This window comes from Schistocerca cancellata, chromosome 6 (genome assembly GCF_023864275.1).
Source record: "Schistocerca cancellata isolate TAMUIC-IGC-003103 chromosome 6, iqSchCanc2.1, whole genome shotgun sequence".
NCBI lineage: Eukaryota > Metazoa > Arthropoda > Insecta > Orthoptera > Acrididae > Schistocerca > Schistocerca cancellata.
Genome location: NC_064631.1, coordinates 165680574 through 165694000, shown reverse-complemented (window position 1 = coordinate 165694000; position 13427 = coordinate 165680574). Strand labels below are relative to the sequence as shown.

General features: G+C 40.3%; 1 protein-coding gene across 1 annotated transcript in view; it reads right to left on the bottom strand.

The window, feature by feature from the left end:
• Nucleotides 1-13427, bottom strand: part of LOC126088226 (lachesin-like) — a 405913-nt gene that overhangs the window by 41583 nt on the left and 350903 nt on the right. Inside the window, exon 4 of the mRNA XM_049906353.1 lies at nt 10377-10562. Coding sequence (XP_049762310.1) covers nt 10377-10562 — 186 coding nt within the window. The remainder of the gene's footprint in view (nt 1-10376; nt 10563-13427) is intronic.

Sequence of the window (13427 nt, the reverse complement as noted above, 5' to 3'; positions counted from 1 at the left end):
AGCAGAAAATGGTATAACAGGTGTAGGATTCGTTATGAATAGGAAGGTAGGGCAGAGGGTGTGTTACTGTGAACAGTTCAGTGACCGGGTTGTTCTAATCAGAATCGACAGCACACCAACACCGACAACGATAGTTCAGGTCTACATGCCGACGTCGCAAGCTGAAGATGAACAGATAGAGAAAGTGTATGAGGATATTGAAAGGGTAATGCAGTATGTAAAGGGGGACGAAAATCTAATAGTCATGGGCGACTGGAATGCAGTTGTAGGGGAAGGAGTAGAAGAAAAGGTTACAGGAGAATATGGGCTTGGGACAAGGAATGAAAGAGGAGAAAGACTAATTGAGTTCTGTAACAGCGAATACCCTGTTCAAGAATCACAAGATTAGGAGGTATACTTTGAAAAGGCCGGGAGATACGGGAAGATTTCAGTTAGATTACATCATGGTCAGACAGAGATTCCATATCAGATATTGGATTGTAAGGCGTACCCAGGAGCAGATATAGACTCAATCACTATATAGTAGTGATGAAGAGTAGGCTGAAGTTCAAGGCATTAGTCAGGAAGAATCAATACGCAAAGAAGTGGGATACGGAAGTACTAAGGAATGACGAGATACGTTTGAAGTTCTCTAACGCTATAGATACAGCAATAAGGAATAGCGCAGTAGGCAGTACAGTTGAAGAGGAATGGACATCTCTAAAAAGGGCCATCACAGAAGTTGGGAAGGAAAACATAGGTACAAAGAAGGTAGCTGCGAAGAAACCATGGGTAACAGAAGAAATACTTCAGTTGATTGATGAAAGGAGGAAGTACAAACATGTTCCGGGAAAATCAGGAATACACAAATACAAGTCGCTGAGGAATGAAATAAATAGGAAGTGCAGGGAAGCTAAGACGAAATGGCTGCAGGAAAAATGTGAAGACATCGAAAAAGATATGATTGTCGGAAGGACAGACTCAGCATACAGGAAAGTCAAAACAACCTTTGGTGACATTAAAAGCAACGGTGGTAACATTAAGGGTGCAACGGGAATTCCACTGTTAAATGCAGAGGAGAGAGCAGATAGGTGGAAAGAATACATTGAAAGCCTCTATGAGGGTGAAGATTTGTCTGATGTGGTAGAAGAAGAAACAGGAGTCGATTTAGAAGAGATAGGGGATCAAGTATTAGAATCGGAATTTAAAAGAGCTTTGGAGGACTTACGGTCAAATAAGGCAGAAGGGATAGATAACATTCCATCAGAATTTCTAAAATCATTGGGGGAAGTGGCAACAAAACGACTATTCACGTTGGTGTGTAGAATATATGAGTCTGGCGATATACCATCTGCTTTTGGGAAAGCATCATCCACACAATTCCGAAGACGGCAAGAGCTGACAAGTGCGAGAATTATCGCACAATCAGCTTAACAGCTCATGCATCGAAGCTGCTTACAAGAATAATATAAAGAAGAATGGAAAAGAAAATTGAGAATGCGCTAGGTGACGATCAGTTTGGCTTTAGGAAAAGTAAAGGGACGAGAGAGGCAATTCTGACGTTACGGCTAATAATGGAAGCAAGGCTAAAGAAACATCAGGTTCAGGAGTGGAATTAAAATACAAGGTGAAAGGATATCAATGATACGATTCGCTGATGACATTGCTATCCTGAGTGAAATTGAAGATGAATTAAATGATCTGCTGAACGGAATGGACAGTCTAATGAGTACACAGTATGGTTTGAGAGTAAATCGGAGATAGACGAAGGCAATGAGAAGTAGTAGAAATGAGAACAGCGAGAAACTTAACATCAGGATTGATGGTCAAGAAGTTAATGAAGTTAAGGAATTCTGCTACCTAGGCAGTAAAATAACCAATGACGGACGGAGCAAGGAGGACATGAAAAGCAGACTTGCTATGGCAAAAAAGGCATTTCTGGCCAAGAGAAGTCTACTAATATCAAATACCGGCCTTAATTTGAGGAAGAAGTTTCTGAGGATGTACGTCTGGAGTACAGCATTGTATGGTAGTGAAACATGGACTGTGGGAAAACCGGAACAGAAGAGAATCGAAGCATTTGAGATGTGGTGCTATAGACGAATGTTGAAAATTAGGTGGACTGATAAGGTAAGGAATGAGGAGGTTCTACGCAGAATCGAAGAGGAAAGGAATATGTGGAAAACACTGATAAGGAGAAGGGACAGGATGATAGGACATCTGCTAAGACATGAGGGAATGACTTCCATGGTACTAGAGGGAGCTGTAGAGGGCAAAAACTGTAGAGGAAGACAGAGATTGGAATACGTCAAGCAAATAATTGAGGATGTAGGTTGCAAGTGCTACTCTGAGATGAAGAGGTTAACACAGGAAAGGAATTCGTGGCGGGCCGCATCAAACCAGTCAGTAGACTGATGACCAAAAAGAAAAGAGTAATGGTGGTGTACGTGTACGTGTAAGTGGAGAAATTGTTTGCGCAGCAATCGCCAACATAGTGGAACTGAGGCGGAATAAGGGGAACCAGCCAGCATTCGCCGAGGCAGATGGAAAACCGCCTAAAAACTATTCACAAACTGGCCGGCTCACCGGACCTCAACCCATTCCGCCGGGCGGATTCGTGCCGGGGACCAGGCGCTTCTTCCCATTCCGGAAATCCTTGCGTTAGACCGGACGGTTAACCGGGCGGGCTGAACACCTAATTAGTAAACGTGTAAGCCAACGATCGAAGAAAGTCAAACAAAGTAGACGCTCCTACAAAAGCTGAAGCACGAATTCGCCTACAGCTTAGATGTTTGCCTCAACTGGAGAAGGGCACAATGAACATTTATTACTTTTTCCATATGCATCTGTATTACTGACATCCAGTTTATAGTTCGAGAAATAAAAATTAATTAAACTTCTCAACTCTTTTGAATTCCCCTTGTTGACACACAGTGAGAAGTAAAAATCTGTGCTCGACCGAACTTGCATCAAGATTACCTGCTTGCAGTACAGCTGTTTTATTTTCAGGATAATGTCACACTCTTACTGCATGGACATGAAAATGTTTCCAATATATGTTGTGAGCCGAGACACTAATGCCACTAATATTGGAACAATAATGCACGATAGTTGTTCTCTGGCCATAAATTTAACTGTGAACTGCGTGTCAAGAGCAGTAACCACATACAAGCACATGGTCCATTTCCTCCCAATAAAGAATAAGCAAAGAGATTGCAGCAGAAATGATTTGTTTCGCAGTATCGAAGATATAGTGCCCATAGCTCTTCAGGTAACTACTTTAGAGCTCATGTGTCGTTGTAGTTTACTGCACTGGTTTTGAGAGCTACGCACTTCTCGTCAAAGATCTGTTGTAGACATTATAGCCGTCTCTGTTTCGATTGGGTGTGAAGGCATTAAAATTTTGCCAGAATCAGAACTCCAGTTCACCCCCTGAAACGAGGACCGTAATGCTCAGCCTTGCTTGCTTTCCTTAGTTTGGGCTACATTCATTTTTAAGAATTTTGAGACCAACTTTATCATCATCACCATATCGCTACGATTTAAAAAAAAAAAAAAAAAAGCTTATCACTCAGCCGCATTCTCATATGTAGTTTCATAACATTCTACACCTTAAATCTATTGTCATTTTCATTTCACGACAATGCTTTCCCACTACTATTTTATTCCATCAGACGAAGGTGTTGCAAGCTTGAATGTGAACTCTACATAATCACCAAAAACTCTTCCTTTTCAAAGTTGCTGAAGAGGTATTACTTTCACTACAATGCTTATGCAACTGCCAAATACCTGAACGTAACTGGTCTTCTTGGGAACTGCAAACCAAGACCAGTTATGCCGTAGCACCCATCCCAAGTTGAGTTTTGATTCAGCTGGGCCTGGTCATTAGGCCCCATATCTTTCTTATCGTACCCCATATTTGAATTTCGTCCCTCTATGCGAAGGCACATGAAATAGCGTCTTGAACTTTTTTTCCCGTGTAGAAGACATTGTTTACATCTTGGAATTACATGACTTGAGATTTGTAATAGTGAGAAAGTTTCCAGGATTAACTTAAACTTTCATTCCCAATCGTGCTTCCACCTATGATTTCCGAACATCACTGCCAATATTGAGGAAATGAACTACAGAAAGTTTTTCATACTAACTAAAACCTATATTTTACATATTTACTTTGTGCCGTTAATTTACACTCCAGTCGCTCCTTCAATTTACTTTATTTATTTTTCTGTATCTAAAATCCAGTTGCCTTTCTAGCTATGAAAAAATAAAAATGTCGCCTACACAGATTGTGGCTGTGCTCCTTTTTCTTTTGTTTCGGTAACCTGGTAACGGCAATTACTAACAAACGCAATTGTAATCACAATGTCCAATAAGTACATTTGCTGAAAAATAACGCAGAAAGGTTTTTGTCAACGACATAATATCTCGACTACTATAATAAGAAAACTACGATGTTGTGAAACATGAGGCAAAATCTTTCAAATCTTATCTTTCTAACAGAAAAAAAAACGTTTCGATAGTTAAGACGGCATACATAAACCGCCTATGAAGCAGTTACGACAGCTGTCGCTCAGTGTCACATCTCAGGGCACTTGTTCCACTTCTTGTGTATTAATGACCTTTTATCAGTAAAATTTCTGGATATTAATCAGGTTTTTTGTTTCAAATGATAGAAATATTGCAATTAATATGAAATCATGATCATTTTTACAATAAGTTGTTACACAAATTTCAGTGTACATTAATGAACGGTATTCACGCAGTTCTTTCTCATTAATTTTTCGGAAATACTGTAGGAAAGATGTAAGATGTTTGCACCTATCAGTTATTTAAAACAGATAATCAGCAGGTATAAAGGGCTGAAAACGTTAAATTTTTGTCCACAGCTCGTGGTCGTGCGGTAGCGTTCTCGCGGGTTCGATTCCCGGCGGGGTCAGGGATTTTCTCTGCCTCGTGATGACTGGGTGTTGTGTGATGTCCTTAGGTTAGTTAGGTTTAAGTAGTTCTAAGTTCTAGGGGACTGATGACCATAGATGTTAAGTCCCATAGTGCTCAGAGCCATTTGAACCATTTTGAACGTTAAATTTTTATGACAACAACTTGACCATATATTCATAACTGCACAAACGCGCAAACGAACCTTTACGTTTTTAAATGTACATAAAATAAAATAAAAACCTCAGCACTTCATTTCATAACGGTCATGACAAATGACATGATATTTTGGCATTGCTGCTCGATCCAAGCTAATTTTATGCAAGACAAAAGGTATATAATGCGAAATAGTTCCGTTTTGAGAAAAAGTTTTCAGGACAGTTGTTGTCGTGCTCTTCAGTCCTGCGACTGGTTTGATGCCACTCTGCAGAAAAATGCATGCTACTCTATCTTGTGCAAGCCTCTTCATCTCCGAGTAACTACTGCAACCTACAGCATTCTGAATCTGCTTCGTTTATTGATTTCTTGCTGTCCCTATATGGTTTTACCATCCACGCTACCCTCCAATATTAAAGTGGTGATCCCTTAATGCCACACAGAATGTCCTACCAACCGATCCCATTTTCTAGCCAAGATGTGCCACAAATTTCTCTTCTCTCCAATTCTATTCAATACCTCCTCATTAGTTATGTGATCTACCCATCTAATCTTCAGCATTCTTCTGTAGCACCACATTTCGAAAGCTTCTATTCTCTTTTTGTCTAAACTATTTATCGTCTGCGTTTTACTCCCATACATGGCTACACTCCATACAAATACTTTCAGAAAAGACTTCCTGACACTTAAATCTAATCTCAATGTTAATGAATTTCTCTTCTTCACAAACGCTTTCCTTGCCATAGCTAGTCCAAATTTTATATCCTTTCTACTTCGATTATCGACAGTTATTTTGCTTCCCAAATGGCAAAACTCATCCACTACTTTAAGTGTCTCATTTCCTAATCTAATTCCTTCAGCGTCATCTGATTTAATTCCACTGCATTCCATTATCCTCGTTTTGCTTTGTTGATTTTGAGCTTATATCCTCTTTTCAAGACACTGTCCATTCCGTTGAACTCCATTCCGTCCTACTACTCTTCCGGCTCCTTTGCTGTCTCCATGGATTTCAATTCTTCCTCCAAACTTTTCTTTTCTTTCCTTTATTGCATACGCAATATACAGGTTGAATAACATCGTCGATAGTCTACAACCGTACCTCACTCCCTTCTCAATCACTGCTCTCCTCGACTCTTATAACTGCCATCTGATTTCTGTACATATTGTAAACAGCGTTTCGCTCCATGTATTTTACCCGTGCAACCTTCAGAATTTGAAAGTGTTGTGGTTGGCAGGAGAGCCAACACCGTGTTACTAGAGGAAGCCGAAAGGCACGCGTTTTAGCTCACGCAGGCTGGCGTGAGGTCTGGAACAGGACAAGGAAATTAGAATTTATAAAAAACGGACGTAGCTGGTGGAATACTTGACTTTAATCCATTAATGGTGAACGTCGCTCTTTACGGTACATGCTTCACAGTATCAGTAGTAACTGGTAATGGTGCCTTGCTAGGTCGTAGCAAATGACGTAGCTGAAGGCTAGGCTAACTATCGTCTCGGCAAATGAGAGCGTATTTTGTCAGTGAACCATCGCTAGCAAAATCGGTTCTACAACTGGGGAGAGTGCTAGGAAGTCTCTCTAGACCTGCCGTGTGGCGGCGCTCGGTCTGCAATCACTGATAGTGGCGACCCGCGGGTCCGACGTATACTAACGGACCGCGGCCGATTGAAAGGCTACCACCTAGCAACTGTGGTGTCTGGCGGTGACACCACAGAAAGAGTATTCCAGTCAACACTGTCAAAAGCTTTCTCTAAGTCTACCAATGCTAGAAACGTAAGTTTGCCTTTGTTTAATATATCTTCTAAGATAAGCCGTAGGGTCAGCATTGCCTCGCGTGTCCCAACATTTCTATGCAATCCAAACTGATCCTCCCCGAGGTCGGCTTGTACCAGTTTTTCCATTAGCCTATAAGGAATTCGTGTTAGTATTTTGCAACCGTGACTTAATAAACTATTAGTCTTTTTACTCTCTTGATCCTCTGCTGCCTTCACTATGTCATCTCTCAGAGCTACCCATTCTTCTTCTACTGTATTTCTTTCCCTTGTTCTTGTCAATCTTTCCCTAAAGCTCTCTCTGAAACTCTCTACAAAATCTGGTTCTTTCAGTTTACCTGAGTTCTATCTTATTAAAATCCTACTTTTTTGCAGTCTCTTCAGTTTGAATATACAGTTCATAACCAATAAATTGTGGTCAGAATGCACATCTGTCCCTGGAAATGTTTTACAGTTTAAAACCTGGTTCCTAAATCTCTGCCTTACCATTATATAATCTACCTGAAACGATCTTTGTCTTACCATTATATAATGTATCTGAAAACATCTCTGTCTTACCATTACATACTTTATCTGAAACCTTCCGGAGTCTGCAGGCCTCTTCTGCATATACAACCTTCTTTCGTGATTCTTAAACCAAGTGTTAACGATGGTTAAGTTCAGCACATTATAGTTCAAATAATTGGTGTTCCAGCTACTTCTTTCCTTGAAGGTATTAGTGCAGGAGCAGCATATCCCTTTTTTTTCACCCAACAGAGAAATTAGAAAAGTTAATTGTTGGAACAGGAATAATATAGTTAAGTGTTCATTGATATAAAACTGCTTTCGGTGTAGAATACAGCTCAAGATACTAAATACTGTGCCTATTAGCTACTAATTCTGTCCTAACTATTGGTGAATTTCTCATGAGAACTAACTGATCCTGATATTGTCAATTATATCACATAATTTGTGCTCAACGTAATGTTCGACTACAACACACTGTAAATGCAATGATATATTACTTATTTCTTTATTTTATTTATCCATTCATTTAGGGAATTGAGGCCCTCAGTTGCATCTAATCAAACATCCTATGCATTTTTAATTGCTGGAGTAGTCTAAACAGATATTTGTAGCTTTCCAAGACTATACCTCTCCTTCACCTCTCAAGTTCACACCCTCTCAGTCCCCATCAAGGTCACCTGCTCGCTCTCAAGGTCACCCCATCCTTCTCTTTCCATTCCCTCTCAAATTCCTCTACACCCCATGCGCCCCCCCCCCCCCTCCTGTCTGTCTGTTCACAGGTGTGTTGTTCAAACAGTTTTAGAGGGCTGACATCTCTCATACCGTACGCTGTATGGACAGATGCTATTCCGTCGTTAACATGCTGCTCTTGCACTAAAAAATTGTTTAAATGAAACACTTGAGAACACATAGTCAGGGAGGGGAAATGAAGTGGGAGATAGGGTAATTGTGAGGGGAAATGAAGTGGAAGATAGGGTAATTGTAAGAGAATGAGAGTAAAAGAAGGGTGTTACATTGGGGGGAAACAGGATGGGGAAACCTTGAAGGGTGGGGATGGAACATTGAGGGAGAATGGGAGTGGTGACCTTGATGGGTGATTAGTGGGAGGAGAGGGGAAGTGTCAGAGTTGATGACACTGATGTAGACTGGAAACTGTACTGGAAATCGAATTCAACCACTATTAACTGAGTACCATTTACGAGTATGAGACAAACTACTTGACGAAATTATTCTCTGGTCAGCTTTCGGTGTAAGAATTTATTATGTCAGAAACACCTAATTATTGATAATTAAGAGACTCTCTTCCCATGTGGCAACTTTATATAATTTAAGTACGCGTTTTGTACCGTTTCTTGATGTTCGTAGTGCATAATTTGAATTTCTGTATATCTTGACGAAATTCTTAGTCGATTACATATCACATCTGAAGATATCAGTAAATGGGCGAAACTGGTATTGTAAATATTTCAGTAATCAGGCGATCTAGATGTAATAAATTATTATATGAAGATTTAAAAGGTCACATGCTTATCGTATGACAATATCTCAAATCATGAAAAGCTATCAGTATAATACTTAGATTAACTGTGTCTTCTTGCGGTTTAGATTGAGACGTACGTTTTGTACCCATTGTGATGCTAAATAAACGTAATCATTCGAGTCACAACGAGAGAAGCAGTAGTTGTAGGTCTGGCATTTTGATACAGTCCGATGTCATCTGAATATGACAGGAGATTGTAACAATGGTTTGATGAGCAAACCTTCTATTCAGTGAAACATAAATATAGGTAGCTGAAACTATTCGCTTATAAAATATTAATTTCTTTTCATGAATTATTTTTTTTCGAGACATTTTCAGAATCATTTTCAGGTTAAATGCAGACGTTTACGTGTTCATAGTTGCAGCACGTTGCTGCTTCATGCAGCAGTGTGAGAGGTATTCGTGTCAACAAACAACTTACAGGTTCGATTGTCATTGTGTGTCAGCCACACTTTTAAGTACCATTTGCTATCATTTACTGCCTGTTATCATATTGTGTAAGCTCTTGACTGTCACAAGGAACCGATCTACAACAACAAAATTCAACAAAGGTGGAACTATGGTGAAGAGTGCTTAACACAATCGCTTTTGAGTAATGAAGATAAAAGCTTAGTGTCACGTAAAGTAACCTCCACCGCCTGGTACAATGCTACAGATAAGTAAGATTATGAAGATGAGCCTGAAAATGCTGGAGAAACAGTTCATGAACAAAAATAATATTTCATTCGTAACTGGTCAGAGCTTTCTGTATTTATATTTCATTCTACATGTTATCACAAGATTGTACAGCTCCATAATGGATAAATTTATTTATTTTCTACCTTATTGTAGCTACAGCGCCATAGGGAGACTTGTACGCACATTAGTGGGCAAACGTTTATTTAAATTATAATATCAAGTTTTAACTAAGGTACAGTTAAGTTTGTTTGCACTTGTCTATGTCCTCGAAAACCACTTCACTCTGGAATTGTGGGAAGAGCAATAAATTTCGGTGTATTCATTTTAACCTTTTTGCTTTTAGAGGTATGCTTATGTTCAAGTAACCGTAGCTAAAATTGGAATCTACTACCTCTCCATTGCCGCCTGCTAGATTTGTTAGCGACAATTCCATCGTCATCATCTGATGGATTTAATTTTGTTTTAAGTAATTTAATTTGTGGTAAGGTCTTATGGGACCAAACTGCTGAGGTCATCGGTCCCGTAGTTTACGCACTACTTAATCTAACTTAAACTAACTTACGCTAAGGACAACAAACACACACATGCCCGAGGGAGGACTCGGACCTACGACGGGGGGGAGCCGCGCGAACCGTGACAAGGCGTCTCTGACCGCTCGGCTATCCAGGGCGGCAGTTTTGTTTTACATCGTTGTTTACGTTTAAATATATAACACATGATGTAAAACAGAGGGAAGTGCATCTGATGAAGGCAACAGAATTCTTAGGCAGACTACGTATTGCTTGCGAGTGACGGGAGCTGAACTGACCATGTACTTCATGGGGTCGGTGTTGACCTGGCACATGTAGGAGCCGGAGTCTGCGCGCTGCACGTTGCTCACGTGAAGCCTCCACGTGTTGTGGCCGTTGTGGGTGACGGCCAGCCGCGGGTTGTGCGCCACCATGTGCGTGTGGATCGCCAGGATCGCCTTCGAGTCAGACTTGATCCACGCCACCTGCCGCACCAAGCAACACAACACTAGCAACTTCTGCAGCTGAAACAGAGTGCACATCCTGAAAAAGATATCAGAACCATTATCTGGAATACTCTTATTCAAATTCTGAAGGTGGCAGGGGTAAAATACAGGGAGCGAGAGGCTATTTGCAATTTGTACAGAAACAAGACGGCAGTTATAAAGAGTCGAGGGGCATGAAAGGGAAACAGTGGTTGGGAAGGGACTGAGACAGGATTGTAGCCTATCCCCGATGTTATCCAATCTTTACGTTGAGCAAACATTAAAGGAAACAAAAGAAAAATTAAGAGTAGGTATTAAAATCAATGGAGAAGAAATAAAAACTTAGAGGTTCGCCGATGACATTGTAATTCTGTCAGAGACAGCAAAGGACCTGGAAGAGCAGCTGAATGGAATGGACAGTGTCTTGAAAGGAGGATATAAGATGAACATCAACAGAAGCAAAACGAGGATAATGGAATTTAGTCGAATTAAATCGGGTGATGCTGAGGGAATTAGATTAGGAAATGAGATGCTTAAAGTAGTAAATGTGTTTTGCTATTTGGGGAGCAAAATAACTGATGATGGTCGAAGTAGAGAGGATATAAAATGTAGACTGGCAATGGCAAGGAAAGCGTTTCTGAAGAAGAGAAATTTGTTAACATCGAGTATAGATTTAAGTGTCAGGAAGTCGTTTCTGAAAGTATTTGTATGGAGTGTAGCCATGTATGGAAGTGAAACGTGGACGATAAATAGTTTAGACAAGAACAGAATAGAAGCTTTCGAAATGTGGTGCTACAGAAAAATACTGAAGATTAGACGGGTAGATCACGTATCTAATGAGGAGGTACTGAATATAATTGGGGAGAAGAGAAATTTAAGGCACAACTCGACTATAAGACATGTTCTGAGGCATCTTGGGATCACCAATTTAGTATTCGAGGGCAGCGTGGAGGGTAAAAATCGTAGAGGGAGACGAAGAGATGAATACACTAAACAGATTCAGAAGGATGTAGGTTGAAAACGGTACTGGGAGATGAAGAGGCTTGCACAGGATAGAGTAGCATGGAGAGCTGCATCAAATCAGTCTCTGGACTCAAGACCACAACAACAACATACAACATATCTACGGTAAAAGCGACCCGGATCAATAACATTCACATTTAGTCACAAAAACATATTTTAAAATCTAAAGCTACTTAAGGTAGGTTCTCATTCAACATGGTCGTAAACTAATGTTTTTTGTTTCATTTTTCTAAAGGTATTTTTGTGTAGAATATTGGAATGGAACGGTTTTTTAATTCGTGTGTTACAAATGTGTCTACAGCACATTATTCGAAGCACCGTCACGACCACCGTGGGACGCTCTCAGATGGAGACGCCCAGCTCAGGCAGAAAATCTGTCGTGCCGTGAGCCGAGTTCGCAAAATGCATTGCAGTATGCTTGCAAAATGTTCGTCGATAAAGCTAACGAACATCCTGCGCAGATTGCAAAACGCAGCATATTCAGCTCCGCGACGTCGGCTTTTCTCGCCAAGAAGGACGAGGGAATTTCTCTCCAGGATCAATACGAGTTGGAGGAGGGGTTGATATACCGTTCTGGAATTGCAGACTAAACGTAAGTAACGGAAATACTTATTCGGTGAAGTTTTTGTCACAGTTGATAAAACATAATTTTTAGTCAACCATATTGGATTAGCCGTTTCGAATCTCGAAAATATAACTTCAGATTTGTGTTAAGAACAAGTAGTTTTTATGCAGATTGAACTAATAATACATACAGAAGCTCTCTCTAAACTTTAAACAAGTTTTATCCGAAAAAAAAATGGTTCAAATGGCTCTGAGCACTTTGGGACTTAACATCTGAGGTGATCAGTCCCCTAGAACTTAGAACTACTTAAACCTAACTAACCTAAGGACATCACACACATCAATGCCCGAGGCAGGATTCGAACCTGCGACCGTAGCAGTCGCGCGGTTCCGTACTTCGCCCCTAGAACCGCTAGACCACCGCGGCTGGCTTTTATTCGAAAGATAATATTTCAAAACTGCGTGAAGCTCAAAATGAAAACGGTTCGACCTATTAACTTCTACCTTTGAACCCCCAAGAGTAAAGGCGTTCCTTGAGAGCTTATACCTGTAATATATGAAATTTGCTAAAAGTAACTATTTTTTGTAAAGCTTTAAAGAGTGAAACACCCAAACGACGAAATCAGACTTCAATTTAGCACCATTTCGTTAAATTTAAAAGTTATTTCATTCTGGTTAGGTACAATCTCCAGTGAATTTAATGTAGTATCGACTGATGTTATCCATGTTTGGTTTTCAGATCATTTGTACGTGTTTTCATTGTATCAACAAAAATTTCTAAACTTCGTATTTTTTTGCTCATTTGAATGAGAACCTCGCCTTAAGGAAAGAAAGTAAGCTTCGCATGATGTATCACTCTCTAATGACAAATCTACAATACACTGAAAGAACTGCTACTGCATAATACAGCAATTATACTTTTGCTCAAAGTCAATCATTAAACCAAACTTACCGTGATTCGTCATGGTCCCCTAAAAGGGCTGGACATGGTTTGTAATAGTGTGTGCCACCACCAAGGACAGAAGTCAATGCTTTGCAACGTGCTCCCATGCTGGCCACAATGCAGATAAGAAATGCCTGTATAAGGGTGTTCTATTGATCTACTAGCGTGGTGAACAACTGCCAGATGGTCGTCGGTACAAGTAGATGTCCTCCACTACGTCTTTCCAACACATCCCACACATGCTCGAAGGGGTTTAGGTCGTCGGAATGGCAAGTCACTCTGTTCGCAAATGTCCTCTTGTTCCAAGAGCTCCTCCAGCTACTCTTACAATGTGG